Source organism: Rhineura floridana, chromosome 3 (assembly GCF_030035675.1).
Source record: "Rhineura floridana isolate rRhiFlo1 chromosome 3, rRhiFlo1.hap2, whole genome shotgun sequence".
Taxonomy (NCBI): Eukaryota; Metazoa; Chordata; class Lepidosauria; order Squamata; family Rhineuridae; genus Rhineura; species Rhineura floridana.
This window is the reverse complement of record NC_084482.1, coordinates 211,259,573-211,271,936: the sequence shown is the minus strand read 5'-3', so window position 1 is coordinate 211,271,936 and position 12,364 is coordinate 211,259,573. Positions and strand designations below refer to the sequence as shown.

The window sequence follows — 12,364 nt, the reverse complement described above, 5'->3', positions numbered from 1 at the left end:
ATCTCCAGGTAGGGCTGGGAGTGGGAGAGACTCCTTTTTTGAAACCGTTGAGAGCTGCTGCCAGTCAGTGCAGCCAGTACTGAACTAGATGGACCCCAGTGCTCCGAGTCAGTACAGGGCAGGAGTTCCCCGTCTTTCTCTGCTCTTTGCAATGCCTCTTTCCTCCGCTTTGGGAGATCATCACGCTGATTGACTTCGTGAGGGTTAAAATATAGAAATGAGATTCCTAGACAGCAGGAGGAGGAGGTGCGGGAGCCTTCAAGGAAAATGCGGCTCCTTTCCTCTGATGTCACTTCCTGCCTGGCTCCTCCCTTGAAGTAATGGGGGGCCCTGGTCAAGCTCTGCAGTTTGATCCGCCGTTAAACACCAGCAGCAGCGCTGCAGCGTTGGTGGCCCCTTCTGGGGTCTGGTAAGCCCCTTCTCCCCCGTTGGGCATTTGGGCGAAGGGGAGTCCCAGGGCTACTGAGGAGGGTGCAGAGGAGGAACTGTAAGGCGGGGGGGGCGAGGAGGGGGCTGGGAGACCCCTGAGTGGGGAGAGATGCTCCAGATTGGAGCCCCCATCGGTGAAGGGAGAGAACAGGCTGGAAGGCCCACAACTGCAAGGGAGACCCTCCTCCGTTGAGGATAAGAGCAGAGCTTTCTTTTCCCCTCCTCATTGAGTCCAACCCTAGTTAGTGAGAAGTGCATGTAATGGTGGTAGACTGCAGCTGGATGGAGAGGTGGTGTGCATTTCTCTGGTCAACGAGTCTGCATAATAACAGATGGACAAAGCAAATAAAACGGAAGAAAAAAGATAGAGAAGCCCTTGGTACAATGAGTGAGATGTTTATTTATTTATTTATTAAATTTCTATACCGCCCCATAGCTGCAGCTCTCTGGGCGGTTCACAACAAGCAAGACAACAAAATACAATTAAAACCATGTTGGGGGCAGGAATCATATTGCAAATGGGTGGGGCGTATGAAGGGAGTACTTTTGGATGGAAAGTGGAGCTTCCATATACAGAAGCAGTGTACAATATTCCTGGACAGGAAGGGATTTCCGGGGCCTGGGAAAGCTCTGAGGGGGGGGGAGATCCCCCAGTTTGCATCCACAGCCGCTGAAGGGAGAGAAGAGGCTGGAGCAATAGCAAGGGAGACCCTCGCTCCATATGGAGGTGGACCGTGTTCAGATTGACCCTTCAGGATCCCCCATCACAACATTCACCAAGTTTGTGTAATAACCGGTGGGCAAAGCAAATGAAATGGAAGAAAAAAGGCCTTGGAACAATGAGTGAAACCTTGTCACTGGGGATCATATTGTAGGTGGGTAGTGCATGTGACGAGAGTACTTCTGGGTGGAAAGTGGAGCTTCCTTATACAGAAGCAGTATACCAGACCTAGTGTGTTAAACAATCTCAATTTGATTCCTAGACAGAAAGGGAATTCCGGGAGGGGAGTTGTATCCCTGAGAGCAAAAGCACCTCTGTTTAAAGTCACTTGCATTCTCACATGGGGGAAAGTACCTGCTGTTTCCCCCCAAGCACTGCATGGGCTGCCCCTGTGAAAGTTTGTGAGACCCCTCTGCCTTTGCACATTTGGTTGAAGGGTTCTCCTGGGGCCACAGGTAAGGGCGCACAGGAGGCCTGTTCAGCTGATGCATCCAAATCAGGGACAGGAGCTTCGCCGCCCCCCCCCCCCAGCTCTCTGCAAGGCTAGGACACAACTTTGAATTAAGGGGGGACTGAAAGTAAGCCTATGAATGCCCCCATTACTCACACACTGACTGATCATATTATACAGCCACGGAGGTGGCTGTATACTATAGCCAGCATGGATTTTTCACATTCCGCAGACTTAAATTGAAAATACCCCCATGCCATTCTGATGCTTCCCATAAGCTCATTACAAAACAAAACCTTACAAAACGTATAGTCCTGAACTCAGAAACGCTTGCTTAACAACCCTGTCAATTTTCATGGCGATACACAAAACAGTCAGAGAGAAAAGAGAGAGTTCAGAGTCTAAAAAGAGAGAAAATAGCTCCAGAGCCATATTGGACTTTTTTCTGTCAGAGTTCTCCTAATCTGTTGAAATTCATTAAAAATCATCCCGTTCACAGAGTACCTGTAATCCTATTACTAACCTTGCCCCATACTCTGACCTTCATATTCTGCAGTTTAAAAGATGCCTGGCTGATTTTTAATTAATTTAAGAAATTTTGGCTTGAAGCCAATGATAACACGGGGCATGCTTAGTAAGAACCAACTGTCAGTGTTCTAAAAGCCAGACACAGCTGCTGGGCTTGCCTAATCAGGGGGCCCCACCCACACCAGATTTCATTTCATGTGTCACAGTCATGCCTTCCCCCAGAGAATTCTGGGAAGTGTAGTTTGTGAAGGGTGCTGAGAGGAGACTCCTATTCCTCTGACAGAGTCTGTGAGAGGAACAGGGCATCTCCTAGCAACTCTGAGCACCCTTCACTAACTACACTTCCCAGGATTCTTTGGGAGAAGCCATGACTGCCTAAAGTGAAATAAAGGCCTGGTGTGGATGTGGCCAGGGACAGCTTTGGTTTACATTTGGGTGAGAGACTACATGTGCCTTTTGTAGAATAAAAAGGTGGGGGGAAACACTGAAAAATGATACTGTTAACAAAGTTTTCCTTTTGGAAAGGAAAGGTGCTTCCCCTCTGCCCAGAGCCCGGCCACCCAATCTCCTCCCCTCTCCCTCCTTCTACCCTCCCTGCCCCTCCCACAGGTCAGTGTTGGACTACGACCTGGAATACCATGGTTCGAATCCCCACACAGCCATGAAGCTCCCTGAGTCACCTTGGGCCAGTCACTGCCTCTCAACCTCAGAGGAAGGCCATGGTAAACCCCCTCTGAATACCGTTTACCATGAAAACCCTCTTCATAGGGTCGCCATAAGTTGGGATCGACTTGAAGGCAGTCCATTTCCATCTTCAAACATGATTGCACAGAAATAAATCCCATTGAACTCAAAAAGTATGCATATGATCAAACCCACTCTCCCTTCTCCCTCCTATACCCTCCCTCTTGACCCTTCCCTCCCCCTTCCTTTGCCCTTCCCTCCCCATCCCCTTCCAGTCTCCTTCGTCTCCTTCCTCCTCCCCATGGTAAGTTTTACCTATCTTAAGCATGATTGCACAGGAGTAAATACGATTGAACTCTATAAGCATGCAAATGATCAAACCTGCCCTCCCCCTTCCTTTGCCCTCCTCCAATCCTCTCCTTCCCCATCCCCTTCCTCCTCCTCCATGGTCAGTTTTTCCTGTCCTAACCATGACTGCATAAGAGTAAATCCCGTTGAACTCAATATGCATGCAAATAATCAGACCTGCCTTTTCCCTCCTTCCCTTCTCCTCTCCCTTCTCTCCCTTCCTCCTCCCCTCCCCTCTTCCTTCTTCCTCCTCCCCTGCCCACTCTAGCCCTCCCTCCCTCCCCCCCCCGGTTCAGTTTTACCTATCCTAGGCATGATTGCAGGGGAGTAAATCCCACTGAACTCAATAAACATGCAAATAATCAAATCTGTCCTTCTCCCCTCCCCCTCCTGCCTGCTCCCATCCCCCTTCTCCCCTCTGCCCTCCCTGCCTTTCCTCCTCTTCCTCCTCCTCCCTTCCCCATCCCCATCCCCTGTGGTCAGTTTCCCCTATCCTAAGCATGATTGCAAGAGAGAAATCCCACTTAACTCAATAAGCATGCAAATGATCAATCCATTATCAGCAAACTTGCACAGGATCCCATTTATTACCTCCCGGATTAAAAAGCAGAGAAATTCACTAATAGGCAAACAACCTTGCGGTTGCATATGGTGAGTGGTGGCAACACCTGCAATCAGCCCAGATAATAGAAAGAAAACGTGCTGTGCTGATCTTGTTTTAGCAGGGAGGAAGCAACAAGACAGTTGATATAGTTCAGATGGTCACTTTAAATATGTCTGATTTACTTTGCAATTTTAGTGAAGTTTCCTATAGTAAAACATTCTTCTTTGCTTCTGTTTCTGTGAATACGTGAAGTACAACACTTTGCAACACTAAGAAAAAGTTCCAAAAACAATTGTGGAATAATGGCACTGACTGTTCTGCAGAATAGTTTCCAATGGACATCAGGAGTGTCTCAGTTTGCACAAGATTAAAACAGTGGGAGGTGAAATATATTCTAGCAAAATTCTAGGTGTGCTCTACGTTTTTAATTGACCATGCCCACCTTGCCTTAAATGAAGTGGTTGAAACATAGCAGGCTGAAAACATGCATCCTCTTTTTTCCAACAGCTAGAGTCGTTGCTGAAGTAGCAACATATTGTAATCAGTCTGATTTTACATTAAACTGCAGTTTCAGATTCAACTGTTAATGCACGCAAAATTAAAAAAAACATAACCTCCAATCTGAAACACAAAAGGCTGTCTTCACCATCATATGACATTGACCAATAAAAAGGCTTTGAAATTAATAAAAATAAATTTGACACAGATTTCTAGGATGAATAATGAGGGAAATAAAATTTTCTAGATTAGATTCTGTGTAGAAACATTAGTAACCCAGGAAAGAAGCGAAGTAAGAAGAACACCAACAAACATACACAAATATAATTCTCCAACTTTGGAGATGGTAAGTTGCCACCACTCACGATATGCTCAGAGGAACATGTTACCAAATTTTTCCAAGCTACACAGCAAGTGGACTGGACTGTGAAAGACCAACCCAAATTGTGTTTGCACTTTGACAAATTTGTAGGGCAGTACAATGTCTCAGAGGAGGTCAGGTCTCCTGCTCCCCTGGTGCATTCACTATAGCTGCCCAATTTCCCTGCTTTTAAAAGTTGGATAGAAATATCTGTGGGCTATAGGTACGTTCTTAAACCGCAAGGTTTTTTGCACATTAATGAATTAGTCCTCCTGGTTGACACGCATGTGCCCATCCAGACATTTATCCCCTGGGATACAGAAGGGACCTTTTAAGAGTGAATAGAGCTACTGAAAACTGGCAATCTTTTCATCGAATGAATCAAACGACTGAAAGTAAGCCACTGTGTTTTACTAAAAGGGTAAAGGTGAAGAGAGCAATCCAAATGCCACAGGGCAGGGCAACCACCACCCGCATCCATTTCCCATCACTCATGCCGGCTGAGGTGAAGGTAAACTTAGTCCCTCCTTAATTTAGGATGACAATCCCAAAAATGTAGATTCTTTGCTTTCTTTCCCCACATTACACCCAAAGATCTTTCTATTTCCTTATCACGACTCCCAAGAACTGCAGAGTTTCAATTTAATTTAATAAGCAACAGTATAGCTCACGTTTCACTCTGAAAGGGGACAGTTCAAAAGATAAGCAAATCTATCTGTGGATCAAAGTAATAACATATTCATTCAATATTAAACCAAAATTCTGTATTCCGGGAGAGGCTTGGAAAAGTTCAGAGAAAAGTTAGGGAGTATAGGATCTTATATTAAATTAGACAATTGTTCCATCTAGATCAGTATTGTCCGCACTGACTGGCAGCGTCTCTCCAGGATTACAGGCAGGGAGTCTTTCCCAGCCCTACCTGGAGATTCAAAGTGGGACCTTCTGTGTACAAAGCAGCAGCTCTACCACTTGAGCTACAGCCTGTCCTCTGAAAGCTTGTTTAATTAAGAATAAGGGGGTAATGAGGATGATGCTGGTCCCTGGGGCCCTTTGGAGCTGCTGTCAGAGATGTGTCAGCCATCCAGGGATCCATCTTCAAAGGAAGACATAGGCCCCATCATTGGGTTTTTATCAAAGGTTATATGGTAGAAACAATAATCCTCATATTTGACTATTCTTACCCAGCACCTTTCCTGCTCTGCAAGCCTTCGGCCTGGGCATAGTGATCCCTGTTTGGCTTCGCTCATAGAATAAGTGGACCTGCTCCTTCTGAACGTGGCCTCAGAAGGCAATTCCCAGAAGCAGAGAAGGGATGAGGACCCCATGAAAGGCCAAGAGATCAAATATGGAACAGCAAGACCCAGCTACTCCTGAAGCAGGGCTTGGCCCTGATGCCATCAAGACTGAGACCCATGCGGAGGAATTCCTGGGGGAAAATGTGCAGAAGATCTTGGGGGAGAATCCCCTCAGCTCAGATGTGCAGCGCCAGCAGTTCCGGCGTTTCCGTTACCAGGAGGCTGAGGGGCCCCGAGAGGCTTGCAGCCGACTCCACCTTCTTTGCCGTGAGTGGCTGAAGCCAGAGCGGCATGCAAAGAACCAGATCGTGGACAAGGTGATCCTGGAGCAGTTCCTGGCTGTCCTGCCCCCAGAGATGGAGAGCTGGGTGAGGGAATGTGGGGCTGAGACGAGTTCCCAGGCAGTGGCCCTGGCAGAAGGTTTCCTCCTGAGCCGGGCAGAGGACGAGAAGCAGGCAGAGCAGCAGGTGAGAGGGCTTCATGTAGAACAGGGATAGCCAATGTGGTGCCTTCCAGATACTGAAGTAAAAGTCCTATAATCGCTGACCATTGTATTGGCTGAGGCTGATTTGAATTGGAGTCCATTTCCATCTGAAGGGCACAGTGTTGGCTACCCCGATATCAAGTGTTTTGCCTCTCTCCTTCCTTTTCTATATCAAATACTCCTCTGAGTTTTCCCTCTCTCAGTCCTCTTTTAATCCTCATCCCCATTATGTGACTTGAGTTCTTATTATGCTGTTTCAGGAAAAGGGTCTCTATGCAGAAATAGGAACGGATTTCCCTGAGGCAGAGAGGACTCCATCGGACCACAGCCACAGGCTTCTGGGTAAGGATGTATGGGCCATATCTCCATTTGGTCTTTCTCTGTTGATTTTGACTCCTTTACTATTTTCTCTGAGAGCCAATGTGTAGTGGTTAAGGTGTTGGACTATGACCTGTGAGCCCAGGGTTCAAGTCCCCACACTCCCATGAAGATCACTTGGTGATCTCAGGCCAGTCACTGCCTCTCAGCCCCAGAGGAAGGCAATCATAAACCTCCTATTCATAGGGTCACCATAGGTCGGAAACGACTGGAAGGAAGTCCATTTCCATTTTCCACTCATGTCTCCAGCCTTTTCCACATCTCAGAAATGCTCCTACTTACATCATGATTTTTTACGTGGGAACCATCACTTTGATTTCCGGCCTAGAGCTCAAATGAGAAGAGATGTTTTATCACACAACTGAAACATAAACTGTGAATAAATACCTGAAACTCGCTCAGCTGATAAGACCTTCATGTAGTTAGACCTATATATTTTAACTTCTAAGAATAGCATACTGTATATTACAGGCTTTTGGGCCCATTTTCTTTCTCACAGGTGATGGAATCATATCAGCAAGACCTAGTAAACCATTTCCCCTTTCTGGTGGAGGAGAAGCTCTTGCTATCGCCCCAGATCAGGTAGGGGAAAGACTCAGAAGTGGGTGCCTCTCTGTTCCTGAGTCTGAATGAATTTCCCACCAACTCTTTGCGTCTCCCAAAGCCATCCTCAACAAAAGCTGTGAATGCCATTTAAGAAGGTTTCTCTCCTTAGAACAATGACCAGCCACCTCACCTTAACTATGTTTTCCATGTAGGTAGCAGATAATCTTTTTGCTTTCTGTGAAGACAAAATGTATTGTTTCTCTTTTAGGATCCAGTGTCTTTGGAGGATGTGGCTGTGAATTTCACAGAAGAGGAGTGGGCTTTGCTGAATCCTGACCAGAGAGCTCTACATAGCGAAGTCATGGGGGGGATTTGTGGGACTCTGTCCTATCTTGGTAAGGCCCCCTGTTCAGACGTAACTTGTTTTGTTGTTGTAGTTATGTGCATTCAGGTCGATTACGACTTATGGCGACCCTATGAATCAGTGACCTCCAATAGCATCATCAACCACCCTGTTCAGATCTTGTAAGGGCAGGTCTGTGGCTTCCTTTCTGGAATCAATCCATCTCTTGTTTGGCCTTCCTCTTTTTCTACTCCCTTCTGTTTTTCCCAGCATTATTGTCTTTTCTAGTGAATCATGTCTTCTCATTATGTGTCCAAAGTATAACTCAGTTTCATCATTTTAGCTTCTAGTGACAGTTCTAATTAGTTCTAACACCCAATTATTTTTCTTTTTGTGGTCCATGGTATGCGCAAAGCTCTCCTCCAACACCACATTTCAAATGAGTTGATCTTTCTCTTATTTGCTTTTGTAACTGTCCAACTTTCACATCCATACATAGAGATCGGAAATACCATGGTCTGAATGATCCTGACTTTAGTGTTGAGTGATACATCTTTGCATTTGAGGACCTTTTCTAGTTCTCTCACAGGTGCCCTCCCCAGTCCTAGCCTTCTTCTGATTTTCTTGACTATTGTCTCCATTTTGGTTAATGACTGTGCCGAGGTATTGATAATCCTTGATAAGTTAAATGTCCTCATTGTCAAATTTAAAGTTACATAAATCTTCCGTTGTCATTACTTTAGTCTTTTTGACGTTCAGCTGTAGTCCTGCTTTTGTGCTTTCCTCTTTCACTTTCATCAGCATTCGTTTCAAATCATTACTGGTTTCTGCTAGTAATATGGTATCGTCTGCATATCTTAAATTATTGATATTTCTCCCTCCAATTTTCACACCTCCTTCATCTTGGTCCATTCCCGCTTTCCATATGACATATTCTGCGTACAGATTAAACAAATAGGGTGATAAGATACACCCCTGTCTCACACCCTTTCCAATGGAGAACCAATTGGTTTCTTCATATTCTGTCCTTACGGTAGCCTCTTGTCCAGAGTACAGGTTAGGCATCAGGACAATCAGATGCTGTAGCACCCACATTTCTTTTAAAGCATTCCATAATTTTATGATCTACACAGTCAAAGACTTTGCTGTAATCTATAAAGCACAGGCTGATTTTCTTATGAAATTCCTTGGTCCTTTCCAGTATCCAATGTATGTTTGCAATATGATCTCTGGTGCCTCTTCGCTTTCTAAATCCAGCTTGGACATCTGGCATCCTAGGCTTAATAGACAATATAAAAACTGACAGATCACCGGGCCCGGATGGCATCCACCCGAGAGTTCTCAAAGACCTCAAATGTGAAATTGCTGATCTGCTAACTAAAATATGTAACTTGTCCCTCAGGTGCTCCTCCGTGCCTGAGGACTGGAAAATGGCCAATGTAACACCAATCTTCAAAAAGGGATCCAGGAGGGATCCCGGAAATTACAGGCCAGTTAGCTTAACTTCTATCCCTGGAAAACTGGTAGAAAGTATTATTAAAGCTAGATTAACTAAGCACATAGAAGAACAAGCCTTGCTGAAGCAGAGCCAGCATGGCTTCTGCAAGGGAAAGTCCTGTCTCAGTAACCTATTAGAATTCTTTGAGAGTGTCAACAAGCATATAGATAGAGGTGATCCAGTGGACATAGTGTACTTAGACTTTCAAAAAGCGTTTGACAAGGTACCTCACCAAAGGCTTCTGAGGAAGCTTAGCAGTCATGGAATAAGAGGAGAGGTCCTCTTGTGGATAAGAAATTGGTTAGAAAGCAGAGAGTAGGAATAAATGGACAGTTCTCCCAATGGAGGGCTGTAGAAAGGATCGGTATTGGGACCTGTACTTTTCAACTTGTTCATTAATGACCTAGAATTAGGAGTGAGCAGTGAAGTGGCCATGTTTGTTGACGATACTAAATTGTTCAGGGTCGTTAAAACAAAAAGGGATTGCGAAGAGCTCCAAAAAGACCTCTCCAAACTGAGTGAATGGGCGGAAAAATGCAATTCAATATAAACAAGTGTAAAATTATGCATATTGGAGCAAAAAATCTGAATTTCACATATACGCTCATGGGGTCTGAACTGGCGGTGACCGACCAGGAGAGAGACCTCGGGGTTGGAGTGGACAGCACGATGAAAATGTCGACCAAGTGTGCGGCAGCTGTGAAAAAGGCAAATTCCATGCTAGCGATAATTAGGAAAGGTATTGAAAATAAAACAGCCGATATCATAATGCCATTGTATAAATCTATGGTGCGGCCACATTTGGAATACTGTGTATGGTTCTGGTCTCCTCATCTCAAAAAGGATATTATAGAGTTGGAAAAGGTTCAGAAGAGGGCAACCAGAATGATCAAGGGGATGGAGCGACTCCCTTATGAGGAAAGGTTGCAGCATTTGGGGCTTTTTAGTTTAGAGAAGAGGCGGGTCAGAGGAGACATGATAGAAGTGTATAAAATTATGCGTGGTGTTGAGAAAGTGGATAGAGAAAAGTTCTTCTCCCTCTCTCATAATACTAGAACTCGTGGACATTCAAAGAAGCTGAATGTTGGAAGATTCAGGACAGACAAAAGGAAGTACTTTACTCAGAGCACAGTTAAACTATGGGATTTGCTCCCACAGGACGCAGTAATGGCCACCAGCTTGGATGGCTTTAAAAGATTAGACAAATTCATGGCGGACAGGGCTATCAATGGCTACTGGCCATGATGGCTGTGCTCTGCCACCCTAGTCAGAGGCAATATGTTTCTGAAAACGAGTTGCCGGAAGCCTCAGGAGGGTAGAGTGCTCTTGCACTCAGGTCCTGCTTGCGGGCTTCCCCCAAGCATCTGGTTGGCCACTGTGAGAACAGGATGCTGGACTAGATGAGCCACTGGCCTGATCCAGCAGGCTCTTCTTATGTTCTTATTTCTCGCTCCATATATGGTAAAAGCCTTTGTTGTAGAATCTTGAGCATTACTTTACTTGCATGTGATATTAAGGCAATAGTTTAATAATTACTGCATTCCCTGGGATCCCCTCTCTTTGGAATTGGGATGTATATTGAACGCTTCCAGTCTGTGGGCCATTGTTTAGTTTTCCATATTTGTTGACAATTATCAGTTTCAGTAGTTTGTAGCAACTCTATTGGTATGCCATCTGTTCCTGATGATTTGTTTCTTCCAAGTATTTTAAGAGCAGCTTTCACCTCACATTCTAAAATATCTGGTTCTTCATCATAAGGTTCCTCCATGTAATTTGTTGTGCCTTCAAGTCGATCACGACTTATGGCAACCCTATGAATCATCCTCCAATAGCATCTGTTATAAATCACCCTGTTAAGATCTTGTAAGTTCAGGTCTGTGGCTTCCTTCATGGAATCAAACCATCTCTTGGTTGGTCTTCCTCTTTTTCTATTCCCTTCTGTTTTTCCCAGCATTATTGTCTTTTCTAGTGAATCATGTCTTCCCATTCTGTGTCTAAAGTATGATAACCTCAGTTTCATCATTTTAGCTTGTAGTGGTAGTTCTCGTTTAATTTGTTCTAATACCCAATTATTTGTCTTTTAGGTGGTCCATGGTATCGGTCATAGTATTCTGTTTTCAAATTCCATATTTCTATATTTAATGAACCTGAATATTCTGATATACTGCCACCTATTTCAACTGGGATTCTTAATCTTCTCCAGATAAACTTCTATGACAGCCATCTATTCTCTCTGAACACAGATCTCTAGTTATGCCCTTCTAAAACGATGGTCAAATTCAGTGGAATTTCTCACTAAAATTTTTCCCCAAGTGCTAACACAGCATAGCTGAAATCCATTTGAGTTTCTACTATAGTCCACTAGGTGCAACATTGGGCATTTTGGGCTTTGGGAAGACACATCCAAAGCTCTCCTCTTAGTTTATCCTTTTTCCTAGACATGGAGCAGAGTGGTGGCAGTGCATCCTACTCTTTGGGGGAGAGGAGGACTGTTTTAAGACTGGGGTAGCTATCATGGTGTGCTCCACAGATTGCTGGACTCTCACTCCCATAAGCGGTGACCATTGTCCACGCTGACTGGGGCTGATGGGAATGGGATTCCAACAAGTTCTGGAGAACACCACGTTGTTATGGGGAAAGGGACTCAGACGGTAAGAAAAGCCTTCCCTGTATCTGCACATTTCCTATATTTCAACACTTGAAGTCCATTTCTTCCAGGCTAATACAAGATTTGCTGTCTTTTTTTTGGGAGGGGGAGGAGGAACCCTTGTAGGAAAAGGGACTTGGCCACTGCAGAGCCGCCCCTCCCGCAATTTCTCCACATATGAGTGTGTGTTTGTGTGCATACCCTTCCACCCACATTTTTTCACACTTCCTAAATTTCAGCATTCCAAGCCCTCTTCTTGCACCCTAGTAGAATTTGTCTATTTTTATTGATTTAAAACATGTACATCTCCATTTTATTCTAAACAAAAATTCATAAGGTGTATAAAGAAATGGTTAGAGATCAATACAAGATGCTAGAATCACAACATAATCAAAACAGCAGTACATGAATCAGCACAAAGAAACTTTAAGAGTCACAAGAAATACAAATATAGATGAGAACAATGTTAGAATCCCAGAGGTCTGACTCAGCAGCCCTGCTATAGTCATTGGCCAACTAATCCAGGAGTATTTGCTCTGATTGGCAGCA

At 44.7% G+C, this 12,364-nt stretch overlaps 1 protein-coding gene across 1 annotated transcript in view; it reads left to right on the top strand.

The window, feature by feature from the left end:
• Positions 1-287: 287 nt before the first annotated feature.
• Positions 288-12,364, top strand: part of LOC133378939 (zinc finger protein 850-like) — a 32,938-nt gene continuing 20,861 nt past the window's right edge. Inside the window, exons 1-5 of the mRNA XM_061613552.1 lie at positions 288-409; positions 5,810-6,386; positions 6,664-6,745; positions 7,281-7,363; positions 7,596-7,722. Coding sequence (XP_061469536.1) covers positions 5,970-6,386; positions 6,664-6,745; positions 7,281-7,363; positions 7,596-7,722 — 709 coding nt within the window. The 5' untranslated portion in view covers positions 288-409; positions 5,810-5,969. The remainder of the gene's footprint in view (positions 410-5,809; positions 6,387-6,663; positions 6,746-7,280; positions 7,364-7,595; positions 7,723-12,364) is intronic.